This window comes from Atractosteus spatula, chromosome 2 (assembly GCF_055471065.1).
Source record: "Atractosteus spatula isolate fAtrSpa1 chromosome 2, fAtrSpa1.hap1, whole genome shotgun sequence".
NCBI classification, from domain to species: Eukaryota; Metazoa; Chordata; class Actinopteri; order Semionotiformes; family Lepisosteidae; genus Atractosteus; species Atractosteus spatula.
The window spans coordinates 74,682,032-74,709,045 of record NC_142707.1 but is presented as its reverse complement, the minus strand read 5'-3'; the positions used below and the strand labels follow the sequence as shown (position 1 = coordinate 74,709,045).

Sequence of the window (27,014 nt, the reverse complement as noted above, 5' to 3'; positions counted from 1 at the left end):
AGTTTTAAGTTAGCTTTCAAAGCAGCTTTAAGAATTTGTCCATTTATCTACACAAGGTATATAAGAACACAGGCAGCTGGCTGAACAGTGGAGCACAGCTTTTTTCCTGGAGGGCAAACATCCAGCAGGTTGCATAATTACCACAGTCTAAAATTGAACAAATAAGCAAGTAGGCGACTTAGTTATGTACAGTATTTTAAAACCAAAATGGAATGAAAAACAAAAGGTGTGGTGGTTCTTTTGAACTAGAATTTTGAACTGTGAATTAAAGCAAATAATGTATGATTTGATACTTTAGCTGTGTTCGTCGAACCCAGGTGACTTCGTTTTTTTCCTTTACTCCTTCTCTGTTATTAAACTAAATCACTAATTAAAGCATTTTCTCGATTAAACATCTTTAATTATTTCAGCACATAATAAATTACACATAATAAATTACAATTTCAATGTGCGTTTTTAAAATCAAACAGTCTGCAATTACATTTGACGCATTTGTTAGCATTATTCCATGCTGAAAAAAAGAGGAGAGAAAACACAACGTTTCGGCCGTGGAGCCTTCTTCAGGTGTGGCACCTGAAGAAGGCTCCACGGCCGAAACGTTGTGTTTTCTCTCCTCTTTTTTCAGCATGGAATAAACCTATTACTTGTTCCTTTGCAGCCTATGCATGCTGATGCAGCTCCCCACCTGAACTACATTTGTTAGCATAGCTGCCTTACAGCACCTGGGCCCTGGGCTCCATTCCTGGGGTGCTACAGTATCTGTGTGGGGTTTGTATCTCCTCTCCGTGTTTGCATGGGTTTCCTCCCACAGTCCAAAGACATGCTGTATTAGTAGGTGGATCAGCTTCTGGGAAAACTGTTGTTGAGTGTGAGTGTGTGCGTGTCTGTGTTTGTCCCTGCAATGGACTGCTGTCCTGTTCAGGGTGCACCCTGCCTTGCGCCCATTGCTTGCTGTGATAGACACACACAGGCTCCCCCACAGCCCCACATGTACAGTATATTAGATGAAGCAGTTTAGTTTTTTCAGGCTTCAATAAATAGTTTGAGAGAACTGCCGGAGATTGGTTAAAATGAAATCAGACAGTGATATTCCTATGTTAGTTCATTATACCTTTGTCTGAAACACTGATTATTCTAAAACCGTAAATGGATTAATATATGAAAATTCATTTTTATTGCAAAATAGTAAAAATGAAGCGGTTTTCAGACTATGGAAAGGCATTCTTTATAAAGTAATGGATACTAAAAAGCTCTCAAGCTTTAATAATGTTTTACTAATAAAACTACTCCTTTGTGCTGCAATAATAAATACATCAAAATCCCTCAGAGAGCAGATCTGTTTCTCTTTCTATTGTGTGGTATTCCTTAGGCCGAAACAGTAGAATTAACTCGGCCACCAAATTTTCAATCTAGAGTTGTGCTCTCATGCTGTGATCCAGTTAAATCAGTATTAAGTGCATTTCTTACCTCGCAGGAAAGTCCAGAATAACCAGGAGGACATTCACACTTCTCTATTTGGTGAGCACGTTCACTCTCAATGGAGATTTCACCTTCTTCAGCTACCTCCAGAGAAATCTCAGAGATTCTGGACGGTAAATAGAGTTCATTTTACACAACATTCTATATGTATTTCCCTTAGTATGCTACAGACACTGTAATTTCTCATCCTGTGGGCTCTTGTTTGAAAATACACAGCTTAACTGTAAACATTGTGTAGTTCAAAAAAGATCTGGTGTGATATACTGTATTTCAACTTCCATCTTGCACTACATGAAATAATTGAAAATACTGTTCAAACCTTAGAGGCACCTAATCAACCACAACAAAAAAACCATAACAATACCAGATAGCAATTTATCATAATCTGACAGTCACAGAACTAATATCCTAAACATACAGGTTTAAAAGATGTTATTTATAAAAAGAGACAGAATAATAATAAGAGAATAGAAAAATAGAATAATGTATTTCTGTATAAAAATATTGTCTTGTCAAACTGGAATCTACTTTGCTGCCTATATTGATCAAGCAACAGAAGAAAAATAAAAAAAAAAAATAAAAACTAAAAACTTTTATTTCTCACACACAGCATAACTACCTGCTTTGTCTCATCAAGTTTCCATGAGAGGCCTTGATCAGAATGTACTCGATGTGGAACAGAACGTCCATGAAGGCCTCTCGGGTTATGCTTCTCCCAGCACTATCATAGTCCTTCCAGTTGTGCTGAAAAGAAACAAGGGGAAACCAAACTGTACACCATGAGACACTGACATCTAGGCTCATGTTTTTGTTAATGACTTCCCCCAAGTCTTACCTCTGTCATGTCTATCTCATGCCGGGTTAATTGGCCAATTTGCAAGGCAGGCATGTGGAGCATGATCACTTTGTCCTTATTGGGACCACCTCTTATGATCACTTGGGGCTCATAGGTCGAGCGTCCAGTCTCATCTCTTGCCTCATAGTAAATTGCGTATTTGAGCTTGCCACCATAGGCAGTAATCTGGAAGAAATACAGTAGTATTATAATATCCAGATACAGGTGTTAGAAAGAACATTATTCATTGTGGTTTTTAACTTGTTTTTCTTCTAAATGCATCGATCCACAAAAGTGATTTATAGTTTAAATAAATGTTGATGGGTACTGAACTAACTTTTGAAATACATAGGTATTGCTTTTCAAAATTAATCTGAAGAGATTGAACATCTTGTTTGGTGTCTCAGGTGAGATTTTCCTAGATCACTGAAATTAAATATGAATTTTAGGCAGTTAGGTAACAGTTTAACTCTAAGCTAAAAACTCAGTAACTGTGTTCTTTATTTAAAATTACAAATTCATTTACAGATCTATTCGATTTTATTTACATTTAAGACCGTATAGCAATAGACAAAGGGTTTTAACCATTGATCCTTGGAATTGCTTGGGCAGTTTCCAATAATAAGGTTCAGAAAGCTCCCTGGACACGATGTCTGCATTGGCCACAATCTCAGGGTGCTGGAAGGTCACTCCAGAGGTGGTTGTTTGCTGATTTTCCTTGTCCACAAGAGGAAGCACCATCTGGTCTGGTTTGAGTGTCAGCTACACATTGCAATATAAATCAGAAGTAGCTTTAATATAATGAAGTAATAATATATCTAACATAACTATAGTACAGTATGAGTACTGTACTATACTTTTTCTAAAAAATTACACTCACAATCTACGTAAATATCACACCAGGATCAATATGAAACCAATATTCATATTTTAAATATGAAGTTTATGCTATTAATGTAGTCATATCTCATGGATGTCCATGCTATTAATTTAAAAATAACTTTAGATGAGTAAAACTTTTTCTACCTTACATACCGTAATTCTAACTCATTACCATATATACATTTATGAATTGTTTAGATCCCAAAAGTAATTTAAAAAAAAACATATTCCCACTCACAAGCACAACCAAAAGGGATGAGAAATAATCCGAACAGTGAGCTTTAAGATAGGGAGCTCTCCATAGTGGACTCTTACTTCTCACTATATGCAATCTCATGATTCAGTGAATTAGAGAATATCCCCCAAACTTCAATAAATGAAGTCACAGATGCTAAACTCACTTTTTCTTGAAGTAAACAACCTTTGATTAGCTTCAATGTGTATTCTTTATTTAATTTGTTGTTTCCATTTATAGAAAAAAAAGGTTTCTCAGCACTCTGTAAAGATACTCAGACTTGGTCTCCATGGACACGCTGCTGAGAGTGAGGTACAGTAGCGTTTTTTAGTCTTTCTTCTAGCTGGCAATTCTTATTAAAAGCAAACGAGAACACATCTTCAGATGACTGCCTACCAGCTAATATACAGAATCTTTCTTTTTTAGCTCAAGTGCCTCCCTAAATTGATACAGCACTGATTTTCATTGGCAAATAAATGGGCCAATGTACTTAATCATAATAGGAATGAGGACCAAGGATCTCTTTCTCTTTTTATATTTACCCTTTTCCATTCAGAAATCCAAAATGGGTAAAGGCAAATACCGTGATATATCTCTTGCATTTCTTTCCTTTGTATATTAATATATGAAAGTTTAGAAGTTCTGAATTGTTCCATAATTCCTGCAATATGACATGGACCCTAGAGTATTGTTTAGTGCTTTGCAAAGCAAATGTACAAAAAATCCTCTTGCTTCACATCACACAATGGTGTATTCTGATCAGAATGAATCTTTGTTAGGATTAGTTAAGAAGTGAGGAAAAGGATTAAAAAACAACAATTATATCCACTATAGCTAATACAATTATATGGGAAGAAAAGATAAAACACAACCTTGTGTGGTCGAAAGACAAAATGAAAGATCATTAGATCCACAAAACTTCTTTAAAATAGCAAATGCATTAAAAACTCCTACAGATCTGCTGCAGGTGGAATGGAATAAAATACTGTATTCAGCATATGTCAAACAACAAAGCTATATAAATCAATCAATCTTCCCAATTACCTCACTTCAAGTGACTAATAGGACCCTGCTGGAAATGACATTATCACATTATACACTTCAGCAGTTTTGTACTCACCCACATACGAATAAGTCCCTTGGCTTCTGTGCACTTAGTAGTCAAGCCAAAGCAGTAGCAGTTGCTGCAGCCTAGCGGGTTTCTTGTGCTTAGTCCAAAAGTGCCTGTCCTACATCTGTCACAGTGAAGCCCCTCCACATTTGCCTGTATACATGGTGAGACAATAGGCTGCAATTAATGTTCAGGATTTTACCTTTGAACTACAGCATGTTCAAAATACACAGTATGAACTATCCAATACTGTCGGGTTTCAAAGTGTTCTTTATGCAACTCTTTATGGACTCTAATGCAAATGGGGTCCTGAAACAGTATCACATAGTAAGCTATAAATGATGCTGTAAAAAAGAATGAAAGAATTACAATCTTAAAACGATGGGCTTTCCTGCTTGCATGTTGGTCTTTGCTCTGAGGCACAACATAGTTTGAACATACAACATGACTTTTCAACATGACTCAATCTGTACCATTTTAAATGAAAACAGCAAAAGGTAAAACAGTCTAGTGTACGCAGGGGCATGTGATTATTTAACAATATATGTGAAATCTAATCTAGTCTAAGAGGTTGCAGAATCTCTTTTTCCAGTGGTGCACCCGATCCAAGCCAATGCCAAAACTTATTTGAGCTTGGCTAGTGAGGCCCAGATATTGATCCATTGCACCACCTAAACTGTGATACATGGTATCACATGCTATTTGCCTCAGAAGACATAACCTATTCCAAAAGAGTAACTAAACCAAGCACAACATGCAGAACTATAGTTTATAACTATAGTTACCTTTTCATTCAAGATTGAAGATTCTGTTTTTCTTGAAAACTAGAATTTGCAAAATTATATTAAAAAATATTTTTGAACAGAGCAATGTAGATTTTTTTCCCCCTAATGTACAGCAATACTGAATACTCCCTTCATTGAATACTAACCGAAGCAAGATGAAGGCCAAAGATGTTAATCCCATCCTGTGGCAAGTTTACTATAGAGCTGGATACTGTGAGATTGTAAGGCTAAAGCAAAATGAATTAGCTCTCACTCAGCTCCACAAAACAGCCAGCGGAAAACCACCTGAAACCATGCCAAACTGTTCTTGCTACTCAGGGGCACCAGTGGAAAAGCAGGAAAGAGTAACAGGTTTCTGTGAGCAAAACTGTTGCTCTTCTTCCAAGAGGAGGTTTTGTTGAAAACGTTGTATGGAGAGCCTGCTAGAGGTTGTGTTGGTGAAGGTGTCAGTTAATGTTGAGACAGCATTGAGGAGGGAGACAGGTTTACACCACTGGTAAAGTCACACAAAACCTTCTGCTTGCACACTGTTACTCCTGAGTAGGTGTATTCCACTGAGACGCAACTTATACACAATCACACAAATCATACAAACCCTTAGAAATAGGCTGCAATTCATCTGGGTGAAAATTTCATATTTTAACAAGTATACATACTGTATAGTATCTTCCAGAAAATGTAAAAGCTTTGATATATGGTTTTCTAAAAACTGGAACAAGATCTTAAAATACAGAGAACCATCATTAAATATGAAGGAAACATGATGGCAATACACTCTTCAATAATAACATTTCAGCTTCATAAAAATATATTAAATCTATAAAATAAACTTTTAAAAAGACCATGCACAGTATAACACATGAACAGATTTTTCAGGAGAGGAAATATTCTTCCATTGCAGAAATGCTAAGGTAAGTGGGGATTTTATTTTAAGGTAGGTTCGGTAGAAACAAGATTTTCTTTTTTTAAAGAAAGTAAAAGCCATCACTAGTCATAATTGCAGGCTGCTTGGCAGATTGTCAAAATGTCACCCCACTGTCAAAGTCAAGGAGTTAAAGATTTCTGTAATTTGAATGTATTGCCCATGTCAAGTCTATTTCTATCTAGCACACCCACGTAGACTCAAAAGTGAGTGTGGTATTTTTTTCACGAATACTATACAGCTCTGCCAATAAAGAACCACAAATGTGTCATGCTAGAGAAACCTGCTGTGTGGAAGGACTGCGATTCCGACTTAGCAAGCACCTGGCCATTATTACCACTATATGACAGTTATTAGTCATTGTAATGGTTTCCAAAAATGCACCCCAGTCTAGAATGGACAGCTGCAATAGGTGTGTGACTGTCCCCAGAGTAGGCAAAGAGGGAGGCTCACTGTAGATGCATTCTCCCGAAGCGACATGTTTGTTTTTCATCTTCTCTCTTTCTGACTCTTGAGTCAGTTCTAAAGATACCCTGTTCGTCATTCTGACAGCTACCTCTAGATTGGGCTTTTCATGCCTAACTGCACACAATGATTAATCAATAAACATATTGCTATACCAAAATTATTTTGGCACCTGACAGCATATATGACACCAGAACTAACTTCAGATTTTCTCAGCATGGTGGAGACTTAGGTTTGAAAACTGGGTCAAGTCAATGTTTCTTTTACATGCAACTACAGTATAGTAAAATGAAGCGTTATCTTATGATGTAGTGTTTGATTGTCTTTAGTTACTGTATAAATATGGTATTTAGATATATTACTAAATGTTCTCTTGCATTCTTTCAGATTTTCTAAAACATTTTTTACATAATCTGTTTAATTTAGATTATTCTATAGTGTCTTCAAAATGTTTTTGATAAAGCTTTTATTTCTGATTTACTATAAACCAGCTATTTTACAGATGAAGATCATAAATAACTATATAGGTGCAGATTCTTATAAAAGCATGCCAGTTTGAGGTTAGTTACTTTCCTGCATTACATGTGAAGCAAGAGGTGTGTGGCTTCAATAGATTAATAAAATTATCAGATTTTGTATGCGAGATGAAAATGTTGATCTCCCAAGATTGGGTAAGTGTAGAACATACTGTACCATTACATTCATACAGGTAATTATGATCATGGTTATTTGATTGTATTACTGTATTAAGCCATCTGAAGAAAATAATGTCTTCGTTTGTTTGCTGTTCAATGTATTATTGTCAATTAAAGAAGGGATCAAAACAATTAAGTGTTTTGAAGCAATGTTTGTTTTTAACATGGTATGATCTGAGTCTTTCTCTTTCTGTGAGGTCAACACCATTATACCACCATTGGAACAAGTAATAGGTTTATTCCATGCTGGAAAAAATGTTTTGGCCGTGGAGCCTTCTGAAAGCCTTCTTTCTTCTCTTTTACTATACAGTACTTTACTTTTCACATGAAAATGTTTAAATCAGTCACATAACAAAAAACCTTTACAGGGGAGCCTATATATGTGCGGCTATATATTCAGATACACTTCATAATAGGGCAGATTACAGGTAAATGTTAATACACTTTAATTACTTTATAATTTTGTTGTATGTACACTGTGGAGTACATGTATTTACAGTACATATACATTTTATGACCAATATAGCTCTTGTATGTAATTATTACTTTCGCAATATTCAATTCTATTTACAGTACATGCGTCTCTACATTTTACAATATTGCTGGTACTGCATTGCAGTTAAGCTTTTCAAGACATTAAATTGCACATCATAATCACATGAATGAACCACAAAAGTAATTACCTACAGTACAAAAGTGCTTTTTCACAGCACGCCATTTTATATTTTAATGTTAAGTAAAAATTACATAATGCAGTTACAATAAATTAATGCACCTTATTCTCATCCTTCTCCTCCTCAGCAACATTAGCGTGTGACAGGCATCAGCCTATGAAAGCCGAGTCATGACACCTGTGTGACGTGTGCGCCTCTGCTCTGTCCTGCTAGAATTCAACTAGTCAACTCTCTTGACACAGTCATTAGCACTGCTAACTCACAGCACTGGGGCCCTGGGTCCAATTACTGACCTGGGGTGCTGTCTGCAGTATGTAAAGTTTTTATGCTCTCCCCATGTTTCACGGGTTTCCTCCATGTGCTCTTGTTTCCTCCCACAGTCCAAAGACATTCTGGTAGGTTAAGTGGCTTCTGGGGAAAATGGCCCTGGTGTGAGTGTGTGCGTGTCTGTGTTTGCATCTGTCTGCCCCACGACAGATGGGCATCCCGTCCTGGGTGTATCCCGAATAGGCTCCAGCTCCCCTGTAACCCTGAACTGGGTGAAGTGGTTAGAAAATGGATGGGTGGATAGAACTGTCTGGGGTTCCAGGCCACTCAAGGTCACTTTCTAGACAGAAGAGAACTCTGCTACACCAAAAGACGGGGTCAGTTGCCATGGGAGAATTCGACACCGTCTACATTTCTAGCCGGTGACGTCACATCTATCAACAGGCTCGGTGCCACCAAGCCATGTTACGTACTGTACGGTACCTTGCAGCTGCACTGGCCAGTCCTGTCGGTACAAGAGCACAATTCCATTTCCGCGTCGCAGGTCTGAGGAGCTGTGCCGGCCATGGAGCAGTCGCAGGCCATGCACTGTGGGAAATCTCTGTAGCCCAGCCTGCACTCAGAGCACTTCTCCCCAGTGAACTGCTCACGACAGAAGCAGCAGCCAGTATCGGGGTTGCACTGCAGGGTCAGGGACCCCACTAGGTTACAGTTGCAAGGCTGTGGAAGAAACAAAGAGGAACGTATGCTATTTAATGTAAATAATATCAAATCTTTGTAGTGCAGATGGTGCTTTTCCATGTAAGCTTTTTACAACAAAAGGAAACATATTCTAATAATCTGTCAGAATGTTGTTTTTTTTGTGTGTGTAAAAAAGGAAAACTTAGACATCAGACTTAAAATAACATTATATTAAAATGCAAAAAAACATTTTCTCAGTTATTTATTGGCTTGTATTTACTGCTGTAAAGAAGCAGGATTTAATAAGTATTAAAACATATTTATTATAATGTATTAATATTCTATGTGTGTTAAAAAAACATAATAAATTAGGAAGAAACGGACATGGAAAATAAAATGACTTTTAACATATTGATACATTTCAGGCAGACATGGTAATTGTTTAAATATTTCCTTGGAAATTCCTGTACCTGTTTAATTAACTTTTCATTAACAATCAACTGGTAAGGCCTTTTAACTTTGCATTTATATCAAGAATTAAACTCTGCATTAGCTGTTAGCACATTAACTTCCAATTATTCATTGGATTTTAAACTATTAAAATACTGAAAGGAAGAGGTTTGGATTTTATTAAAAGTAAAACTCAATTAAATAGTGAAAAATAAAAATTTATGAGGTAATAAGAATAGAACAGCAGAACTGCAAAGGAAGGAACTGTAAAGAAGGCATCTCTCACTTCCTTACATAAATAAATTTAAATCCATTAGTCCAGCCTTCAGATGTTACTGTTAACATTTAAACATAGTATTGTAACGCATACGGCCAAAATTGCAGTTTGTGCAATCGGTTTACCAGCGCGGTGACGTCACCGCCCTTCCCTGTGAATAGCAGGGATCGCAGCTGCCAGGCTGATGGGAGATCTCCCTTTAGCTCAATTGCCTAGGTCCCTGTTGAGTGACGCCGCAGGCCTGGGTTCGAGTCCCCAACAGTGGGGGGCCGACCTGAGGTGGCAGTGGCAAGGGCGCATACCCATGTCAACATGAGAGCGCTACAGTATTTTTAGTTTTTGCTAATTCAAATTGTTATTTCAGTGAGTAAAGGGGAAAACTGTTCTGAACCGAACAAAAAACTAAAAAAGACAGCTAAAAACCTTACATGAACATTTGAGGTAGGACAGAAAAAGTGATAGGCCATCAACTTGTCTGGTTCCTCTGTGATGTTGAGCTTTTTTTTTACAAGCTATGAAAAAATATCTATATGAAAAAGAAAGTAAAAAAAACTCACTTTACACCCACTGACGATATCGTGACCCCAGTAATTTGGAGCACACCTGTCACACCTCTCACCCACAGTGTTTGGGGGACAGATACACTGGCCAGTGTTTGAGTCGCAGTTGTTACCAACATGGGGACATTGGCATGCTGTATGGAGGCAAGGAAGCCAAAATGTTACTCGAAAAGAGGACAAATTACAGCTCTATGTCAGTTCTAGGACTTCTGTTTCTTTAACATCTTTCATTTCTTTATTAAATTTCCTTTCTGAGGCTTGACTGTAAGGCATGACTATTATTGCACTTGTCAATACAGAGCACACACACAGGCGAAGATAAACATTGAGGATTTTCTAAATTGAATGCAAGAAGATCTGTTTTGTTCATGAACCAGGTGTACAGTACTATGCTTAAGCTACCGGTTGCACAGTCAAAGAAAGTTTGCTTTGCTTAAGCTCGAAACTGAGCATACTAGGTCTGCCAGAAGTTTTCACATTAGAAAATAACTTTTTGTAGCTAGCACTTTGTTCATTTCCAGATTCATGTAATGTTTTGATGTTTTGTTAATGAACCCCTGCGAGCAGAGAATGAAAGAGAAATGCATACGTATACAGCCTCCCTCCTGGAAGTGGTAGTACCCAGTGGCACAGCGATCACATTTTTGTCCCATCACTCCTGGCTGGCACCTACACTGACCGCCCTCGTCGCAGTCAAAGGATTTGGAACCGAAGGAGTTGCAGTTACAGGGTACACATCCCCTGGAGGGCTGCAGATCAAAGGTAGTGGGCTGGAAAAATCACAAGAACATTGAATCACTCTCCGGGTTTAAAAGATTCAGTTCTGGGCTATTTGTAGCATCTCGAAGTTCTTTGTGTGACATCCCAGAAAGGGGGAGAGAGGGTGAAGAAGATAACGAAAACCTGACCGGAAGAATCTAAGAATTCTAGTGAGTTCAATTTCAAACTGTATGATAGGTTTTCAAAAAGTACAAAATCAGGATTGATAAATTGGCTGAGGAGTAATTGACAGTAATTAGAATATAGATATTTGGATTGACTTGGTATCTATTGTGTGTAGTTTGACATTAAGAATTGATTTTTCATTTTTTATTCATATGCATCAGTTAAGATACTATAGAGACTGAATAATTGATTTTCCTGAAGAACCAAGTCCCCACTGATGTAAAGCTAAACTCCCAATAAGTATCAAGAATTTGAATTATATTATTACATATTCTTGTTAACAATAAAATGTTAACTATTTTATTTAAAAACGTAATTTCCAAAAATAATTAAATATAGTGTCTCTAGCAGTGACAAAACTTGAATACTATAACTGTAATTTTCATCAATATCATGCAGCATGCAGCGCATAAATAAAGCCACAAAAAACACTGATAAATGGCAGAAGAATCAAATCATATCACAGATGGTCCAGCAAGAATTTGATTATGTAAGAAGCCAACTGTGCCTCATAATTATCTTTTACACTTGAAGACAAAGATTGCACTGGGATACAGTACACTCAAACAATGGATCTTTCCCTTTAGTGGCTGTTGTGGTTTACTGTTTAAAATAGATTTTGTTATAACCCAAAAATTCCTGTGCATCCAGCTAATTTACAAACTTAAATGTATTTATGACTGTGGCAAACAATTTATTTGTCCACATTTCACTGCAGTTACAGTATGATAGTGATTTTCATTAGGTTTGACTTATAACCCAATGCCAAAACACTGATGTCATTAAAATCATGCATTGAGAAATGAGAAACACCTAAAGACTGCTTCACAACAGTAATTTAGGCATTAACAGGACTATTAATATTGATGGTAGGATAATTATAAATAAAGCGTACAAGTGGTTGTAAGAACTGCAGAATTCATTAAAAACTGAACTTTTTGACTAGAGTGGTATTAACACAGAGATCATTAACACAGAGAGGTTAATAGCAGTACTTTATAAATAAAATATTATAAGGTCTCTTAGTGATTTTGTCTAACACGTTATTGCAAGCTTGGCTCTCTACTTTTCCATTTTAACAATTTTTATTCTACTATTATTATACTATTCCTGGACTGATTTATACTCTAGTTCACTTAAAGATTACTTTTGATTGGGGTTTGTGATAAAAGACAATAGTGTGTTCAGTCACTGTACATTATATAACTTTCTGATTGCACCACTACTGTATATAAACCTGCTTTCACTTAATTCTGTCATGGACCTCACTAATCAGACACAAGCCCAGACTATTTCCCGCAAACGCCGACACACAGCTTCATTATCCAACCCCGTCCCTCGCCCTGCACCATGTCTCCCGACAACCCACTACTTAAGGGCTACTCACCTGCACACCCACACTCAGTACTGAGTTACTTCATTGAGCTACCCTTCCTGTGACTCCTCCGTCTAAAGAAACCCATCGTCTCGTGCTTCTGGCTTCTTGAGCCACGCTTGCTCTCGACCACGAATATTGACAACCCGACTTGGCTAAGAAAACCCGGCTTCCGTTCCACTTAGTCTTTGTTTTCTCTCCTCAATCTCTGGCTTGCATTGCATAGGGTCCTATCCCTTTTTCTCATGACCAACTGTTCCTAACAAATTAAGTGCTTAAAGGTATTTTGTGGTCCCATTATGCAGTTATAAGAATTGCTTAGGCAAATATGTCAGTCATGGAACATACTGACATTTAGTGTTATGATTAAATTTACTTGAGATCTATATCAGTGCAAGAATGCCTTTAGAATAGAATTTCTTGTAAAAATGTCATGTTTATATGGTACAGAGTCAGGGCTTAAGTCTGTTTGCACTGTGATCAGAATAATGTTCAAAGAAGCATGTGGTCAGGATATTCAAAATAATCAGCTTAATAATCATAAATGTACAGGCCAAACTATTTAAACATTTCTATCTGTACCTTGTACAGGGAGACTGCAGAGACAATAACACTGTTCATTTTTCACTGTAATCTCCAGATTCACTAAAGTCTTTGCATGCAGACCGATAGCTGACATTTCTTTCAGAATGATCCAGTGCTGCAGACACCGAACAGGAAGCTGTCCAAGCGCCATGGCAGTTATTTAAGATGCATGAACCCGAAGTTCATTTATCAAGCAACAGACACCTCCTCCGCGATTGTGTAGCTTTTCTAGCAAAAGAAGAGCACAGTAGGCTGCCTTCACACTAAAAAAACATGTCTACAGTCTACTATACAAGAAGAGCTTTAGCTGTTCAGGAATACAATGGTAAAGAATTAGGCCTATGGATTACATTATTCTCCACTCCATTAGTTTCTCTGTGCATAGTGCAGTTCTTTACATGTGTATATTAAGTTTTAAGTAATTTCTAGGAATGTATACTTTTTGCTCCTGGGCGACACGGGAAATTTCAGCCGGATTCGTTTGCACTTCCCAGGCTGATCGCCTAACTCCGAATGTTTGGACTGATGGGTATTGTTATATTTACCTGCTGCAGCTGGGCCAGAAGGCAAGTGAACATGGAGGATGACACCGATGATCAAAAGCAATCCTAATAATTTATTCAGGCTAATTAATTTCACCGTCAATCTTTCAAACCACCATATTCAACGATAAACATTCAACAGTGTCTTGGCCTTGCCTAGTAAGGTCACTAAGATATGTTACTTTATTACTCTATAGGAATGAACTATAGCATAAAGAGAAACTAGGAAGAACAGGGAGCAAAGAAGGAATTTAATCATCATCAAAGATCCCCCCTCTTCCTCCAAAGCTGTATTGTGGCAGAGCACCTATTTCCAATTACACTTAGAACAGGATTCTGTCCAGGAAATCTTAACACTGAAAAGATGACCATACTCTCAGCTTTATTATATAAGAGAGCTTTCTGCCTTACTTGTTGAGGAATTCTGAGTTCCTGTATTGTGGAATCAGAAGAGTAAAATTTCTCTCCCAGCTTAGTGATGCCTTTTGTATAGGTTAGGGCAATTGTTTCCTGTTCACTTGTGAGCGTCTGTCTAGAGAGGGAGATTTAATACTGGTTGGGATACATTTTGGTATTAGGATGCAGCTTCTCTATGGCCTGTTAAAGTGTTTTAGTTAATTATGTTATAAGGCTGGACTCTGAAACCTACTTATTGCACTGTACATACTGTATCTCTCTATACAGTAGTTGTGCGTGTTGTATAGTTATAATTATTGTTAATAAATATTTGTCTTGATTAATACTCCATCATCAGAGTTGCACAGCACAATATGAGAATCCCTGACTTTAGGGAGTGAAACTATTCATCTTTATTATTTGCTTGTATAGCAAGCTGGCGTTAGGACCTGATCGTTACTGATTGAACAGCCTGCCTATTTCAGACTTTTATAACTCTCCCCTATTATATCAATATGCTTCATAATATTTAGATCATTTCTGCCCATGCTGATATTTACAAAAAAGCAATTTAGTTGATTTTGTTGATTTTTTGGGGGGGGGGTTTCAGTCATTAGTGTTCATGACATCCAAGTCAAGCTGTTAAAAACCAAAACCAAACTCATTTAGGGATGCAAACACCCACTGTCATGTCACAGGTTGCTTCAGCCAACACGCGCATGCGGTGTAATTACCCCTTGGCCAGGGGGACTGGAGGGCCGGTAGGCCCCCCGCGGACACCCCCCTGTCCTGCTCGTCCCCCAGCGCTGTGCCTGTTCAAATGGCACCTGGAGGACGGGACGGCGGGTCTCCCTGCGCCCATAGCTCTGCCTCCTGAGATCACAGCGCTTCCCAACGAAGCCAGGCTTACAGATACACCTCCCCATCAAATCACAGCGCGAAGACATGGACCCCACAGAGCTGCAGCTGCAGGGCATACAAACCAGCTTTTCGGGGTCCCACCAACAGTTGGGCTTCACAGTTTACAGAGTGGAAAAGAAGGCAAATCAGTAAAACCATGGGAAGGAAAATTAAAAACTTAAAAAATTCTCGTCTTTCAGATGTTTATTGAAAAGGATCATTCTGGGCCAACTTTTACCTGGCTTTTAAGGTTTTACACCTCTTACATCTTTCTATGTAATTCATGTACAGTACAGTCATTTGAAATGGTTTATTTCTTCACAGCCAGTATGCCTCTCACCCTTCCATATTCCAGCTGGTAAAGCTCTGATTTAAAGTCTAGCCCAAATATAAATTTTCTACCAGTTTTGCAACACATCTGAAATCAATGATTTCGTCATCACGATTAAAACTAAAGTGCTAGTTATTCTTCATCCTTTAAAACACTGGAGGATGTGCTAGGTACATGTATCCCCACACTGTGAGGGAAAGTTAATCTATTCTAATGACAATGTAGCGGATAAATCCACTGTAACTCACCATGCACTCATCACACTGCCTCCCAACCACGTGCTGTCTGCACTCGCACTGCCCCGTCTGTGGGTCGCAAATCTCAGACACTGAACCATTGCTGTGGCATTGACAGGCTACAAAGTGAAAGTGGAAAAACATTTTTTTTTAAACTAAAACTATTCATCCGCACAGGGCAATCAAAATACATATTTTTTTATAATTCATTGAGTAATTAAAACATTAATTATCATCAGATTTTGAAAAGTAATTATTTCTACACTATAAATAGACCACTGTATGGGCTCTCTCTCTCTCCCTTTGTGTAAAGTTAGTTTCTAACTTTGATTTTCCGCCTGCTTTGAAAAGTTTTGAAAAAGAGCCTTACTAGTTGAACTACTTGCATTTTAAACTACAAATATTTTTTTCTCTAAATAATTGTAGAAAGAGTACTCTAAGTAATACGAGTATCCACCATGTTGTTAATAGAATAAATCACTTTATATTAAATTCATATTTGAAAAAAAAAAACAATTTCTCTCCTCTTGTAGCCAAATATAAGCATCTTTTAAAAAGAACAGAAAAGGAAAAGGAAACAACTTTTGTGATAGTAAAGCAGTTTAATTAATGGGATCTGTCATTATAATAATATTATATAATATATATATTATATATTAATATTATATTATTATAAATCCATGTCTGCTTGTTACCTACAACAGCACAGTTCAGCACTATTTTGGTGATAAGGAATCTGGTTTTGCAGTGAATGATAGTTTCCATAATATACAACATTTAAACTGATTGGCTATATACGAAACAACGTTCTTCACTATTCTACAAGGTTAATAACAGAAATGAAGTTCAGGTAACTACTGTACTGTAAGTACTTCCAGCAAATAAAAGATAATCCAGCTGATGTCAGATATAACTGCTTTAAGGTAAACAATTATATTCTTTCTAGAGGAAGAAGAGCACTTTATGATACAAGTGTACACTGGGTGAGTACACCCCCCTTTAAATTTTATAGTTTAGCATATTTAGACATACTGTACCTGTACTGTATTTAACCTGAACTAGTCCTCACCAAGTCCTAACGGTTAACAAAACTAACCTCATTTGACAATTAGCAGACAAAATTATACTTGTTTAAAAAATCAGCCAATAAATAAAAATAATTCATTTTTTTTTTAAAAATGCCAAAAAAAAATCATTCTATATCTTTGTGTGAAAAGTAAGTGCAACCTTAATTCCACCATCTCAATCAATCGGGACTGTAGAATCAAGCGAACCAAAACACATGCCAATAGATCATGGGGAAGAGAATCCACCTGGATATAAAATCTGAATCTTTGGCACTTTGGTCAAAAGGTGTGTGGCAGCACATCAGGCCCGGATCAAAAGAAAGGTGTAAGGGGGAGTACGTACTTTTCCACACCACTCTACAGCGCTGAAGGCGAATGAGTCCATTTACAGATACTCACCTTGACAGTTTTTGGCTATAATAGCATCCCCAAAGTATCCCTCAGAACATCTCTCACAATACTCCCCGCCGAATCCCTCCCTGCAGGTCAGACAGGCACCAGTCAGGGGATCACAGCTTCTCGCGTCCGATACATCCAGATTGCCATTGCAGGGGCAAGGCTGGCAGGAGCCTCCTGGTTCGTCTGGGTGGCCATAGTAACCACTGGAGCACCTGAGGTTTCAAAGTGAAACAAGAAGCACAGAAACAAAAAGAAAAGGGAGGAAAAAATTAATGTTTAATGATGTTGCGTATGACAGGAGGAAAAAAATTAAATAAAAAAATCACAGCATTAGTAATTGACTACGGACAGGACATAGTAAACAAATTCCTAATGGTGGTAAAACAGTTAAACAATAGTATTCTCTCTACCAGATTTTGCAAAATTAAAATGTTTTTTTTCAAAGCAGTGCCTGAATTGTTTACCATATGTTACTGAAAACAATTGCCAGTTTTGTTTTTTTAAGTGTCAAAGGACCATGTTCGTTATTAAAACATTGTAGTATTACCCATCTGTGCAAATTTTATTATGTGTAGCCAAAAACTAAAATTACTTTGTGCTCCCTTTTGGAAACAAAAGCATAAGTTATTTGTACATTATAATTCGGAAGGGAAAAAAGAGCCAAAATATAAAAACATGAATTGTACAAATACAGAAGTTGATTAATCTGACCAGCTATGTCTTTTTCTTAAGATGACTCTCTTATCATTTTGATCCTGTTTTCTCCTTATTTATTTTAAAAAACACTAAAAAATCTTTGCGATCTAACTCATATTTTTCCTGTTAAATGGATTCTGCAATACTCAGCTACAATCGGTTTCACATCTGCATGAAAATAAATGGAGAAAAAAATCATTTCATTATGTGCAGAAAACATATTGTCAGGGGCCAGAGATTTATTAATTGAATATGCTAATGATTTTAATGATTTTGATCTGTCTGTGTCTGGTCTTATGTAGAAATGATTTAGTGGATTGAAACAATACTAACGTGTCTGTAATTTTATTTGGTCCTTCATGAAAGTGCTAAGGCAATGAACTGAACTAATGAAAATACTGTGGAAAAGCATGTCTTCTAACTAAATGATCTGTCAAGATTTTTTATTTTTGTGTTTTATATAGCACCTTTCATAAAAAAAGTAACTGTAATGTACTGTACTTTGAACATAATGTAGCGCCCTCGCCTGGCGTTGCGGCCAAAGAGCGCCCGGCTGAGGTGCGCGGCGAGGGGCCGGACGAGGGTAGTGGTGGCCAGGGCGGGGACTAGGAGAGCCGCTGGCCAGTGCAGCTGACCCATCGTGGAACCGCTGTACACGGTTGCGAGATCGCCCGGACTTATGTCAATAGTTTCCCTGGTTTTGCACCCCTTTTATACATGTACCAATTACCACCCTATGACAGTCTAACTGTACCCAGTGTGTTGTACCCTGTTTGCCTCTCTTTCTCAATTCAGTTCAATTTCTCTCCGTGGGGCAACTTTGGGGATGCTCTCTGTGCCGGACGCACGTCCGATTATTAAAAAAGCGCCGTGTTCTCATTTAGCAAGAGCCTGTGTTCCTGTCTCGATCCTCGCCAAACCCAATAACTAAACAGTTGAAAATAAAAGGAAGACTGGTCAGGTGCTGGATAAGTGACTCAAAAACTATAGAAAAAATTAACTCCTGGATTTCTTTTCAGTAGAAAACTCAGTTTCAGAACCACCTATTGGCATAATTCGACTTTTTAATTTTAGTGTCTGATGCAGACAGCCTAGTAGCATGACTTCAGTCTTATCATTACGTAAAGAACGTTTTGTTGCACTCCTTTAACATCAGCTACACAATTCAGGAGCTCAGAGCCACTTCCAAGTCTTAGCCCCATCGGCGTAACAGTCTAAATCCACACTATTATACTGAACAATTTAGAGGAGTTACATTTTTCTCTATAATAAAAATAATTTTCTTTCAATGGAAAAGGGGATACCAGAGCAGGGCAAGGCCAGGGGCTGGCTTGAACCTACCAATAGAGACAAAATGTTTTCAATCAAGGAGATAAAGCAGCTAAGGGCAGTACTAGAAATGGTGAGTACACTCTCCAGCAGAGTAAGAAGAACATTATGATTCACAATATCAAATGTGACACTGAAGTTCAACAGAAGTAAGACAGAGAGCTCTTGAGTCTGAAGCTATTAGAAAATCATTAACAACCTTGACTAGGGCTGTTTTCGTGTGACAGAGTAGCCTAGAGTCCGATTAAAGAAGTCTGTAAAGTTTGTTTAACATGTGATTATCATTTCAATATCAAGATACAAGACATTCAAGAAGCTCTTTTTATATTTTTGATTTTTGAACCATTTTAAAAAGCCTTTATAGTGTTCTTCCTTCTGATATTTTTTTCTTAATCTCTTTATTAAACCATTTAGGTCATTGTTTCCTAGACCTGGTCTTATTAGTTTTAGGGATGAATTTATTTTCAGCCTTTAAATATATTGTGAAGTATGATCATTCTTGATGTACTGTATGTGGCCTTTTGACTAGTTAAAGTTAACTATGTTGTGCTGATGAGCCCTAATAACAACAGCTAACTTGGGCAGCTAACTTTGATGAAATAAAAAGCTTTGGATTTTTCCAGTCCCTTCAGCATTGTGAAACGGCAAGAAGTAATTAATATGGTTTAATAATTCATACCTATGTATTCCCCCATCAGTACAATAAAATTTACAGTAACAATGAAAAATATCACTAACAACAGACTGAAAGCACAGATTATAACCATGTACAGCATAGTAGTTCAAGTAAAACATTGCTTAACAGCCTATTCTTAACTCCACTGTGCAAACTGATTTATTTCTGTTCTCAATAACCTGACTCCCAACTACAGAGCCAACTGAGGTAGACAGGATAAGACTATCCTTGCCAACACTGACGAGCAGTGATATTTAAAACCAAGTGCTAGTCTCCATTATAAATAAGTGGATTCTTACCATTCCTAGACAGGAATAGACATCCCCCAAAATGTACAAATGTACATTTGTAAAAATGTACAAATAAATTTACAAGTAAAAATGTACATAAAATACATATACGTCAAAGCAGAGATTAAATAAAACTCTACTGTAAAGCACAAAAACACAGAGATAAATTAAAGATAACTTATAACAACAAAAGCTTAAACTGATAACAGACACATGGGCAGAACAGTCATAAGAACTGTCTTAGGTCTTGTAAACAGTGAGATTGTAATGAAGGTTTTAAACTGATTCCTAAAGAATCTACGCATTTTTGGACATAATGCTTCAGCTTAGTGAAATGTTTCCAGGCATTGCTTATGTTTCATGTTCTACTGGATAAATTAGCCTGGCAGTTAGAACAACAGCTAGAATCAGATGTGTTAATTTGAATTAAAAATCTCGACTGTGAAATTAATAAGCAACCATTTTCTAGGACTACTGAGATTCACCAGTAGACATATCGAACGTGTTTACCAGTAGTAAGGTAGTGTAGCTGGTAACACCAGCTTGGCTGCTGTGTGAAATAGGTATTTTATGTACTGTATGAAACAGTGTTGAGTTTTCAGAATGTAGTAAAGGTCCTCCAGTCTCCTGTGCAAGACTGAACTTCACCATCTATCACAATCCATTTCAAGGCCAGTCCAGCTTTCAGGCATTTACCAGAGAAACTTCAAGCTAGTATCATTCAGGACTCTGGGGTACCAGTGCAAATTGCTAGTAGAAACACCACCAACATGATCTCAGTCTACTATGAGAACATTCTTTGCAGCAGTTCTTCCAGTGGATCAATGCACAATCCTAAAAACACATTCTGACTTGAAGGGCTTTTCACACAGCTTAACTGCTGAGATCAACTAAGAACCAAGTACCAGTATGGCGCATCCAAATGAGGTTGCATACCTCTAACCTCGTTACATTTTACCTCCACTTGGTGCATCAATATAATAATTCCACCTTAAGGCACATTTCACGAGGAATAACAACATCCAGGAATTGGATGCTTATTTGATACGATAGGTTTGGCTTAACCCGTTTGGTTAATGGGTAGCCTCCTGGACATAAGATGAGGAGGCATGAAGCCCATTCAGAGAGGTGTGGACCAGGGGGCAGCTGCAAGGTGGAGATGGGGTGAAGGAGGGACACTTGAGATTGAGAATGAGAATTTGAAGATAAGATAAGATCACTTTATTAGCCATATACAATTTCTTGCATTAGGAATTTGTCTTTTCGCATACCCCAACTTGCTCTCTATGAGACACACAGACAGGGAGAGAGAAGCTTGGGGTCAGAGAGCAGGGTCAGCCATTTATACAGCACCCCTGGAGCAGCTGGGGTTAAGGGCCTTGCTCAGGGGCCCAACAGAGGAGAATTCCTCTGCCAGCCACAGGATTTGAACCAGCAACCTGCCAGCCATAGGCGCAGATCTTAAGCCACAGAGCCACCACTCCACCCCCCAGGAAGGGATGTGCTTGTGTGAATTACTGCATATACTGTAGCTAATGTCTGTGATGATGGTGATTTGCAACAGCTGTGTGAGACTCACTTGCAGTTGTTATCCCTCCTGAACCTCAGTGAATAACTTGCATTTAGTGCTGCAATGCTAATACATTATACTGTATATTCTTGGTTCACCTTTATATGTTTTCTTTTGCCTGTCTGTAACCCATGACAAATCCCACTGCTTCAAAACAGGAGCTAAAAGCTTCGTACCTATTATCTTCAATAGGATTTAAAAAATGTGCGTATGTTTTAGCAGTATTTAAAAAACTCTAACAACTGAAGTTCTGCTCCTTATTTTCTAAAAATGTTTTACAAATTCCTAGATGCAAAATACTAATGTTCTTATTTGAAATAAAGACCATGACAACTGCAATTAATTTGACTGGCCATACATCTGTTCTTTAGCTCTGGGAAGTCACCAGTCTGGGTAGATGACAGCAAGCTGTAAAGGACCCACAGTTTTTAATTTACATTCTAAGATATGCACTCCCCTGGTGACTTCATAGCTCTGTTACTAATACCACAAACGTGTCCCAGTGCTAGACTATCCTCTTCTCCTTGTCTCTCTATCAACAACTTGTTCATTGTGCAGTAAATAGGTGGTACCTTTGTGATCACCTACCCCTTGTCTGGTGAAATTTGTTTTTCCACCTATTTCTGATTACAGAACCCAGTGTATTCTCTCATCTTTGGTCCCTATCTATTATAATCATCATCAAGCCCACCTTTATAAAGGAATTTTCAACCAGTTCTTCTGAATTTTTTCAGATTAGTATTACAGAGCAAGCCAGCAATATGTGCCTCAGGCACAACTTTGATCTCAAAGAGTCCAGCAAGCTGGCAACATTAAAAAAAGGAAGCCACCTCCCTCTGATGCGGCCAAGTTAATCATTTGCATGAGAGAAATCCAAAATTCTTATTCTTTTCAGCTTTTTATGTTTGTGTGCAATGTTTTGTTATGTGGCCCCATAGAATGAAAAACTGTATTAACCTAATCCTTTACACTGTTATCCATGGAAATTGAATTTAGCTAGGACAGTCTTCTTTAGCTGATACTTCACTAAACAAAATATGAAATATGACAAGAAGTTATATTTTTTTGCATGGTGAACATGTGTCAACTGCCCAAGGCGCAGACAAAAGGTAATATAAAAATGAAATAAAAACATTTTTCAAACACGATATTTACTAAATTAAAGACAAATATTATCAGACTACATTTAAACATGCCATGAAGCGGATATATTTTTTTTGTTGTTGAAATAACCTAAAATATTCATCACTCATTGTTTAGTTGGGCTCACTTTAGGGTGCTGCAGTATACAGACATTTGATTGAAGCACTCTGTAACAAGCGCATGACAATATTTACATAATTATTAATCCGTGTGACAATCTTGCAAATGAGCATGAAATAATAAACCATAAGATTACAGTGTTAAAGCACTTTGCCTTGTGGAAACAACACTTTTAATTTTTAATGTATTCTATATTTTGCTCTTCTTTTCAGAAAATCATTTCCAACTTAATTTTCAAACACTGTTATATTATAATTGAAAGACACTGGCACATGAAGAGTAGAATCAATCAGATTGAGGAACATGAGTGATAATTTTTAGGTTAATTGATTATAATCTCCAAATGATGTCTTCATTTTGCAATAACATAAAGCAAATCTTATTGCTGGAGATTTTTTTATAAATAATCAATATTCTCAAATTACAGACTACTAGAAAGATACACAAAAAGATGCGTAAGCTATATACAGTACAGATACATTTATAATGGAAATCGTAGCAATGTGAAGCATGTATCCAATGTGATTTCAGATTTCAACTTTACTTAAAAATGTGGTTGCAATCAATAAACATTTTGAGTCTTCCATTCATGGATAGCACTTTAGACAAATGCTCTCACATAGTATGGATGGACTTCATCACTCTTTGGATTAAGAATCTATTTCTTCCTGCCCTGCTTATTGTCAAAAGTAGTTTATATTCCTTTACTGGATGGCCTAGACTCTCACACATGGGATATGCATGTTAAATCTCCAAAGAAACCTGTTCAGAGATCTATTTATTACTCCCACTATTACACTCACAAAAAATGACAATCATATTTATCCCAGTATTTTCATTTTTCAGACATTTGTTACTATAATGCTATGCAGTATGTCAAGTAACGTTTGTCTATAAAATTATGATACCTGAAATCTGCACTAATTTTGTTTAGTCACTGCCCCCTTCACTGCTTGAATTTTCTGTTGTATATTTACTACTTTCTTTGTCCAAATGTAACAAATACAATTTAAATTAAAGATTAAAAAAGTTTATATTGATCTGTTCTATGCCAGCCAATCAAGATCTGTTAGGATAGCATCTAACCTGGGACATAAACCAGTAGGAAAGCATTTGTGCTATGACTTGTTTCCATCTGCAACAGAGATCTAGGAACTGATCAGAACCCACTTCCTTTCCTTTCCATACAGTATGTGGTACACTGAGATCACACCCCTCTACAGCATGACTTCATCTGCTCTTATAAAACCCGAGGACTGGCAAAGGCACCTCTCCTGGAAACACTATGGCAAAAGGACACAAACTAATTATTTTCTGATGAAAATTATATTGGAAGCTTTAGGCAGAACTATAGCAGTAAAATCAAATGATCGATTTTCCTTGTGGGCCAGAAATAAATTACTTGGCAATGCAAATACTCATAAATATTAAACAGATTAGCTCCTTGCATCCCAGCATTTATTTCACTGGCTCAGGTTTCCACAATGTTATTAACATTTTTGACAAACAATTGGTAATGCCCTGTGATATTATTATTAAAACAAAGACTGAAAGAGCTTCAAGCACATAGCCAACACACTGAAAACCAGAGGTGTTACATGCCACAAAGTCAATGCCAGCAGTTCCCACATAATCTGATAACAAACCGTACTCTTTGTCTATATCCTACTGACCTAAAAATAAATTTAATTCAAGTCTTTACATTTGTTTCATTTTCTTGAAGTGTCATACCCATATCTATGTAATAAATCATTCAGTTCTTATGAAAATATGTATAATTTTGTAGGATCTAGGTTTACGCTCAAATATTTGGGTTTTCACACTCAAAACTAGACACTGGAAAGCAGTTAAACTACAGTATGCAGAAAATTATTACACTACAAGAAACACTACACAGTATGACTAAGTAGATACAGTATAATTGTTGTGCTGTGGATTGTATCAATAAATATATACTGTAGTCTGTACTGTAAATTTTAAGTGTTCTTTTTAATTTAAAATGTCAAAGTATGTATTGAATCTTATTTTATTATTTACTTGCTTTCCTAAGGAAAAAGAACAGGTCAACATTGCAAATAACTAACTTGAAAGAAATTAGTTTATTTTGGAAGTTGTGCACATCAAAACGTCATGAGAAAATGCATTATTAATATTTATAATATTAATATTAATAATACATTAATATTATAGAAAATTCGATATTAATATATACCAATGAGCAAGACTGGGCACTTACCTGTCACAGCGTGGCCCTGTGTATCCAGTTTGACATTGGTCACATATCAGCTCTCCTTTTGTGTCCAAAAAGCATGTGGGACTGAAACTTTGATGGTTTTGTGCAAAAACAGGAGCAAGGAACAAAAGCAGGGATAAATATATTAATTTCATAGCTGCTTGCTCTGTAAGAGGAACATCACTGTGTAAAAAGGACAAGAGGAGTCTTACTGGTCCCAGGGATAGACTGGAGATCAGGTTGCAAGCGAAAGACACTGGAATCATTGCTAGCTATTTCTGACGACACTGGATATAGTGAGTTGGATGGCAGTATCCCAGTGGAATGCTGTTACAGGGCTTTCTTTAGCCTGTCACTCTGTAGCCCCAGATACAACAGGAATACTCAGCTGCTTCCCTGAGGGCCTGGCGGTCAGTTTTGTCAGTCAGGGATTATTCGCCATATTAAGTGCCTTGGTGGAGCAATTGTTTTTTGAGGGCTTAGAAGTCACCTAGCAGCATGTCACAGACTGCTGCAGACACGGCGGCTATGGTTTTTATTTGAAGCAACTCCTGAGATTTAACAAACAACGTTGTTTGTAGATTACATACTGTATGCCTCTAACTCTTGATAAACTTCAACAACATTGTAAGAAACCTTCTCATGTTTAACTAAAGTGCAACAAACACACCTGTAAAATCTACTCTTCAGGCATTGTTTAAAAGGTAATACATATCATTTGGAAGAATAAAACAACACTTTGAAATAACAGGAATAACCATCCTCCTCATTGTCATATATGAAATAATGAAGAAATACAGACTAAATGAAAATGTTACTCCTCCTGAAATGAGAAAGTGCATTGTTAAATAGGAACATTGGAAAATAAGACTATCACTAGCAGTACATAAAGTACTGTTTTTTTTTAGATGCTTTGGTAGGAAAATTAATATAGCGAAGACTTCACAGCTGAAATTTGTTTATTTCCTGTGAGAAAGTAACCACTTTTACAGTATACTGCACTAAGATGATTGACTTTCAAAACCTTTTCAGTTATACACTATGTCATCTATAAAGGATTTTCCTATGTTTTACAGATTCTTAAATAAAACAAATGGTTAATTTTGTACTTTGGTTATTCTAAAAGTATAATAAAAGTCAGAAAAAGTAGATTGATTAATAAACAAAATAAAAATTGGTTAATAATTAACACCTTGCTGGTAATATAGACAATAGAGATACAATGCCAAAGTGAACTCCAACAGGCAAGACAAGGGGTTGTTTAGCTGAAAGGACATTTCCAATTCCACAGTATAACTTGGAAACTTACTTATTTGAAGGGCTCTGCAGTGGACAAGCACAGGGACGACAGTCATTGGTTGTTCCCACTGTAGGATCACCATAAAATCCAGGTTTGCAGATACTACAGAATGGGCCAGTAGTGTGGTCTTTGCAGCCCTATGGATACATGTGAAAGTTTCTGGCACTGTACTGTGGAGACCTCTATCTAACAACAATGTCTAGTAAGACAGTATTCATGTTGATCGATTCACCGGATTCAGTAGACACCTTTTACTTATGGACTCTTTACTGTTGTTATGTTTCTCTTGGCCACGGTACAAGATGGTGGCGCTGATTATCGCCCTGATTGTCTTAATTTAGGCGTTAGTTACTTTGTTAAATGTTTTATACTTATCAAAACCTGCTAACAAATAACAAATATTTCATTTGAATGAAAGGTTTCAAAGATAAACTGAGAGAAGCAAAAACGAATCTATTAACAAGGCAGTAAAATGGCAGTAAATTGAGTTGAAGATCTTTTAAATGACTTTTACTTTGCCTCAAAAAACTTTTAAAAGTTTTGTCAATTTAGTGTACATAAAG

The 27,014-nt window shown here is 37.0% G+C and overlaps 1 protein-coding gene across 1 annotated transcript in view; it reads right to left on the bottom strand.

The window, feature by feature from the left end:
* lama2 (laminin, alpha 2) overlaps positions 1-27,014 on the bottom strand; it is a 203,039-nt gene that overhangs the window by 56,143 nt on the left and 119,882 nt on the right. Inside the window, exons 17-29 of the mRNA XM_088909270.1 lie at positions 26,461-26,588; positions 25,155-25,241; positions 17,095-17,306; positions 15,641-15,747; positions 14,896-15,174; positions 10,908-11,088; positions 10,316-10,452; positions 8,834-9,070; positions 4,552-4,695; positions 2,900-3,076; positions 2,315-2,500; positions 2,099-2,223; positions 1,468-1,585 (exon numbers count right to left, since the gene is read on the bottom strand). Of these exons, the coding sequence (XP_088765396.1) occupies positions 1,468-1,585; positions 2,099-2,223; positions 2,315-2,500; positions 2,900-3,076; positions 4,552-4,695; positions 8,834-9,070; positions 10,316-10,452; positions 10,908-11,088; positions 14,896-15,174; positions 15,641-15,747; positions 17,095-17,306; positions 25,155-25,241; positions 26,461-26,588 (2,118 nt within the window). The remainder of the gene's footprint in view (positions 1-1,467; positions 1,586-2,098; positions 2,224-2,314; positions 2,501-2,899; positions 3,077-4,551; positions 4,696-8,833; positions 9,071-10,315; positions 10,453-10,907; positions 11,089-14,895; positions 15,175-15,640; positions 15,748-17,094; positions 17,307-25,154; positions 25,242-26,460; positions 26,589-27,014) is intronic.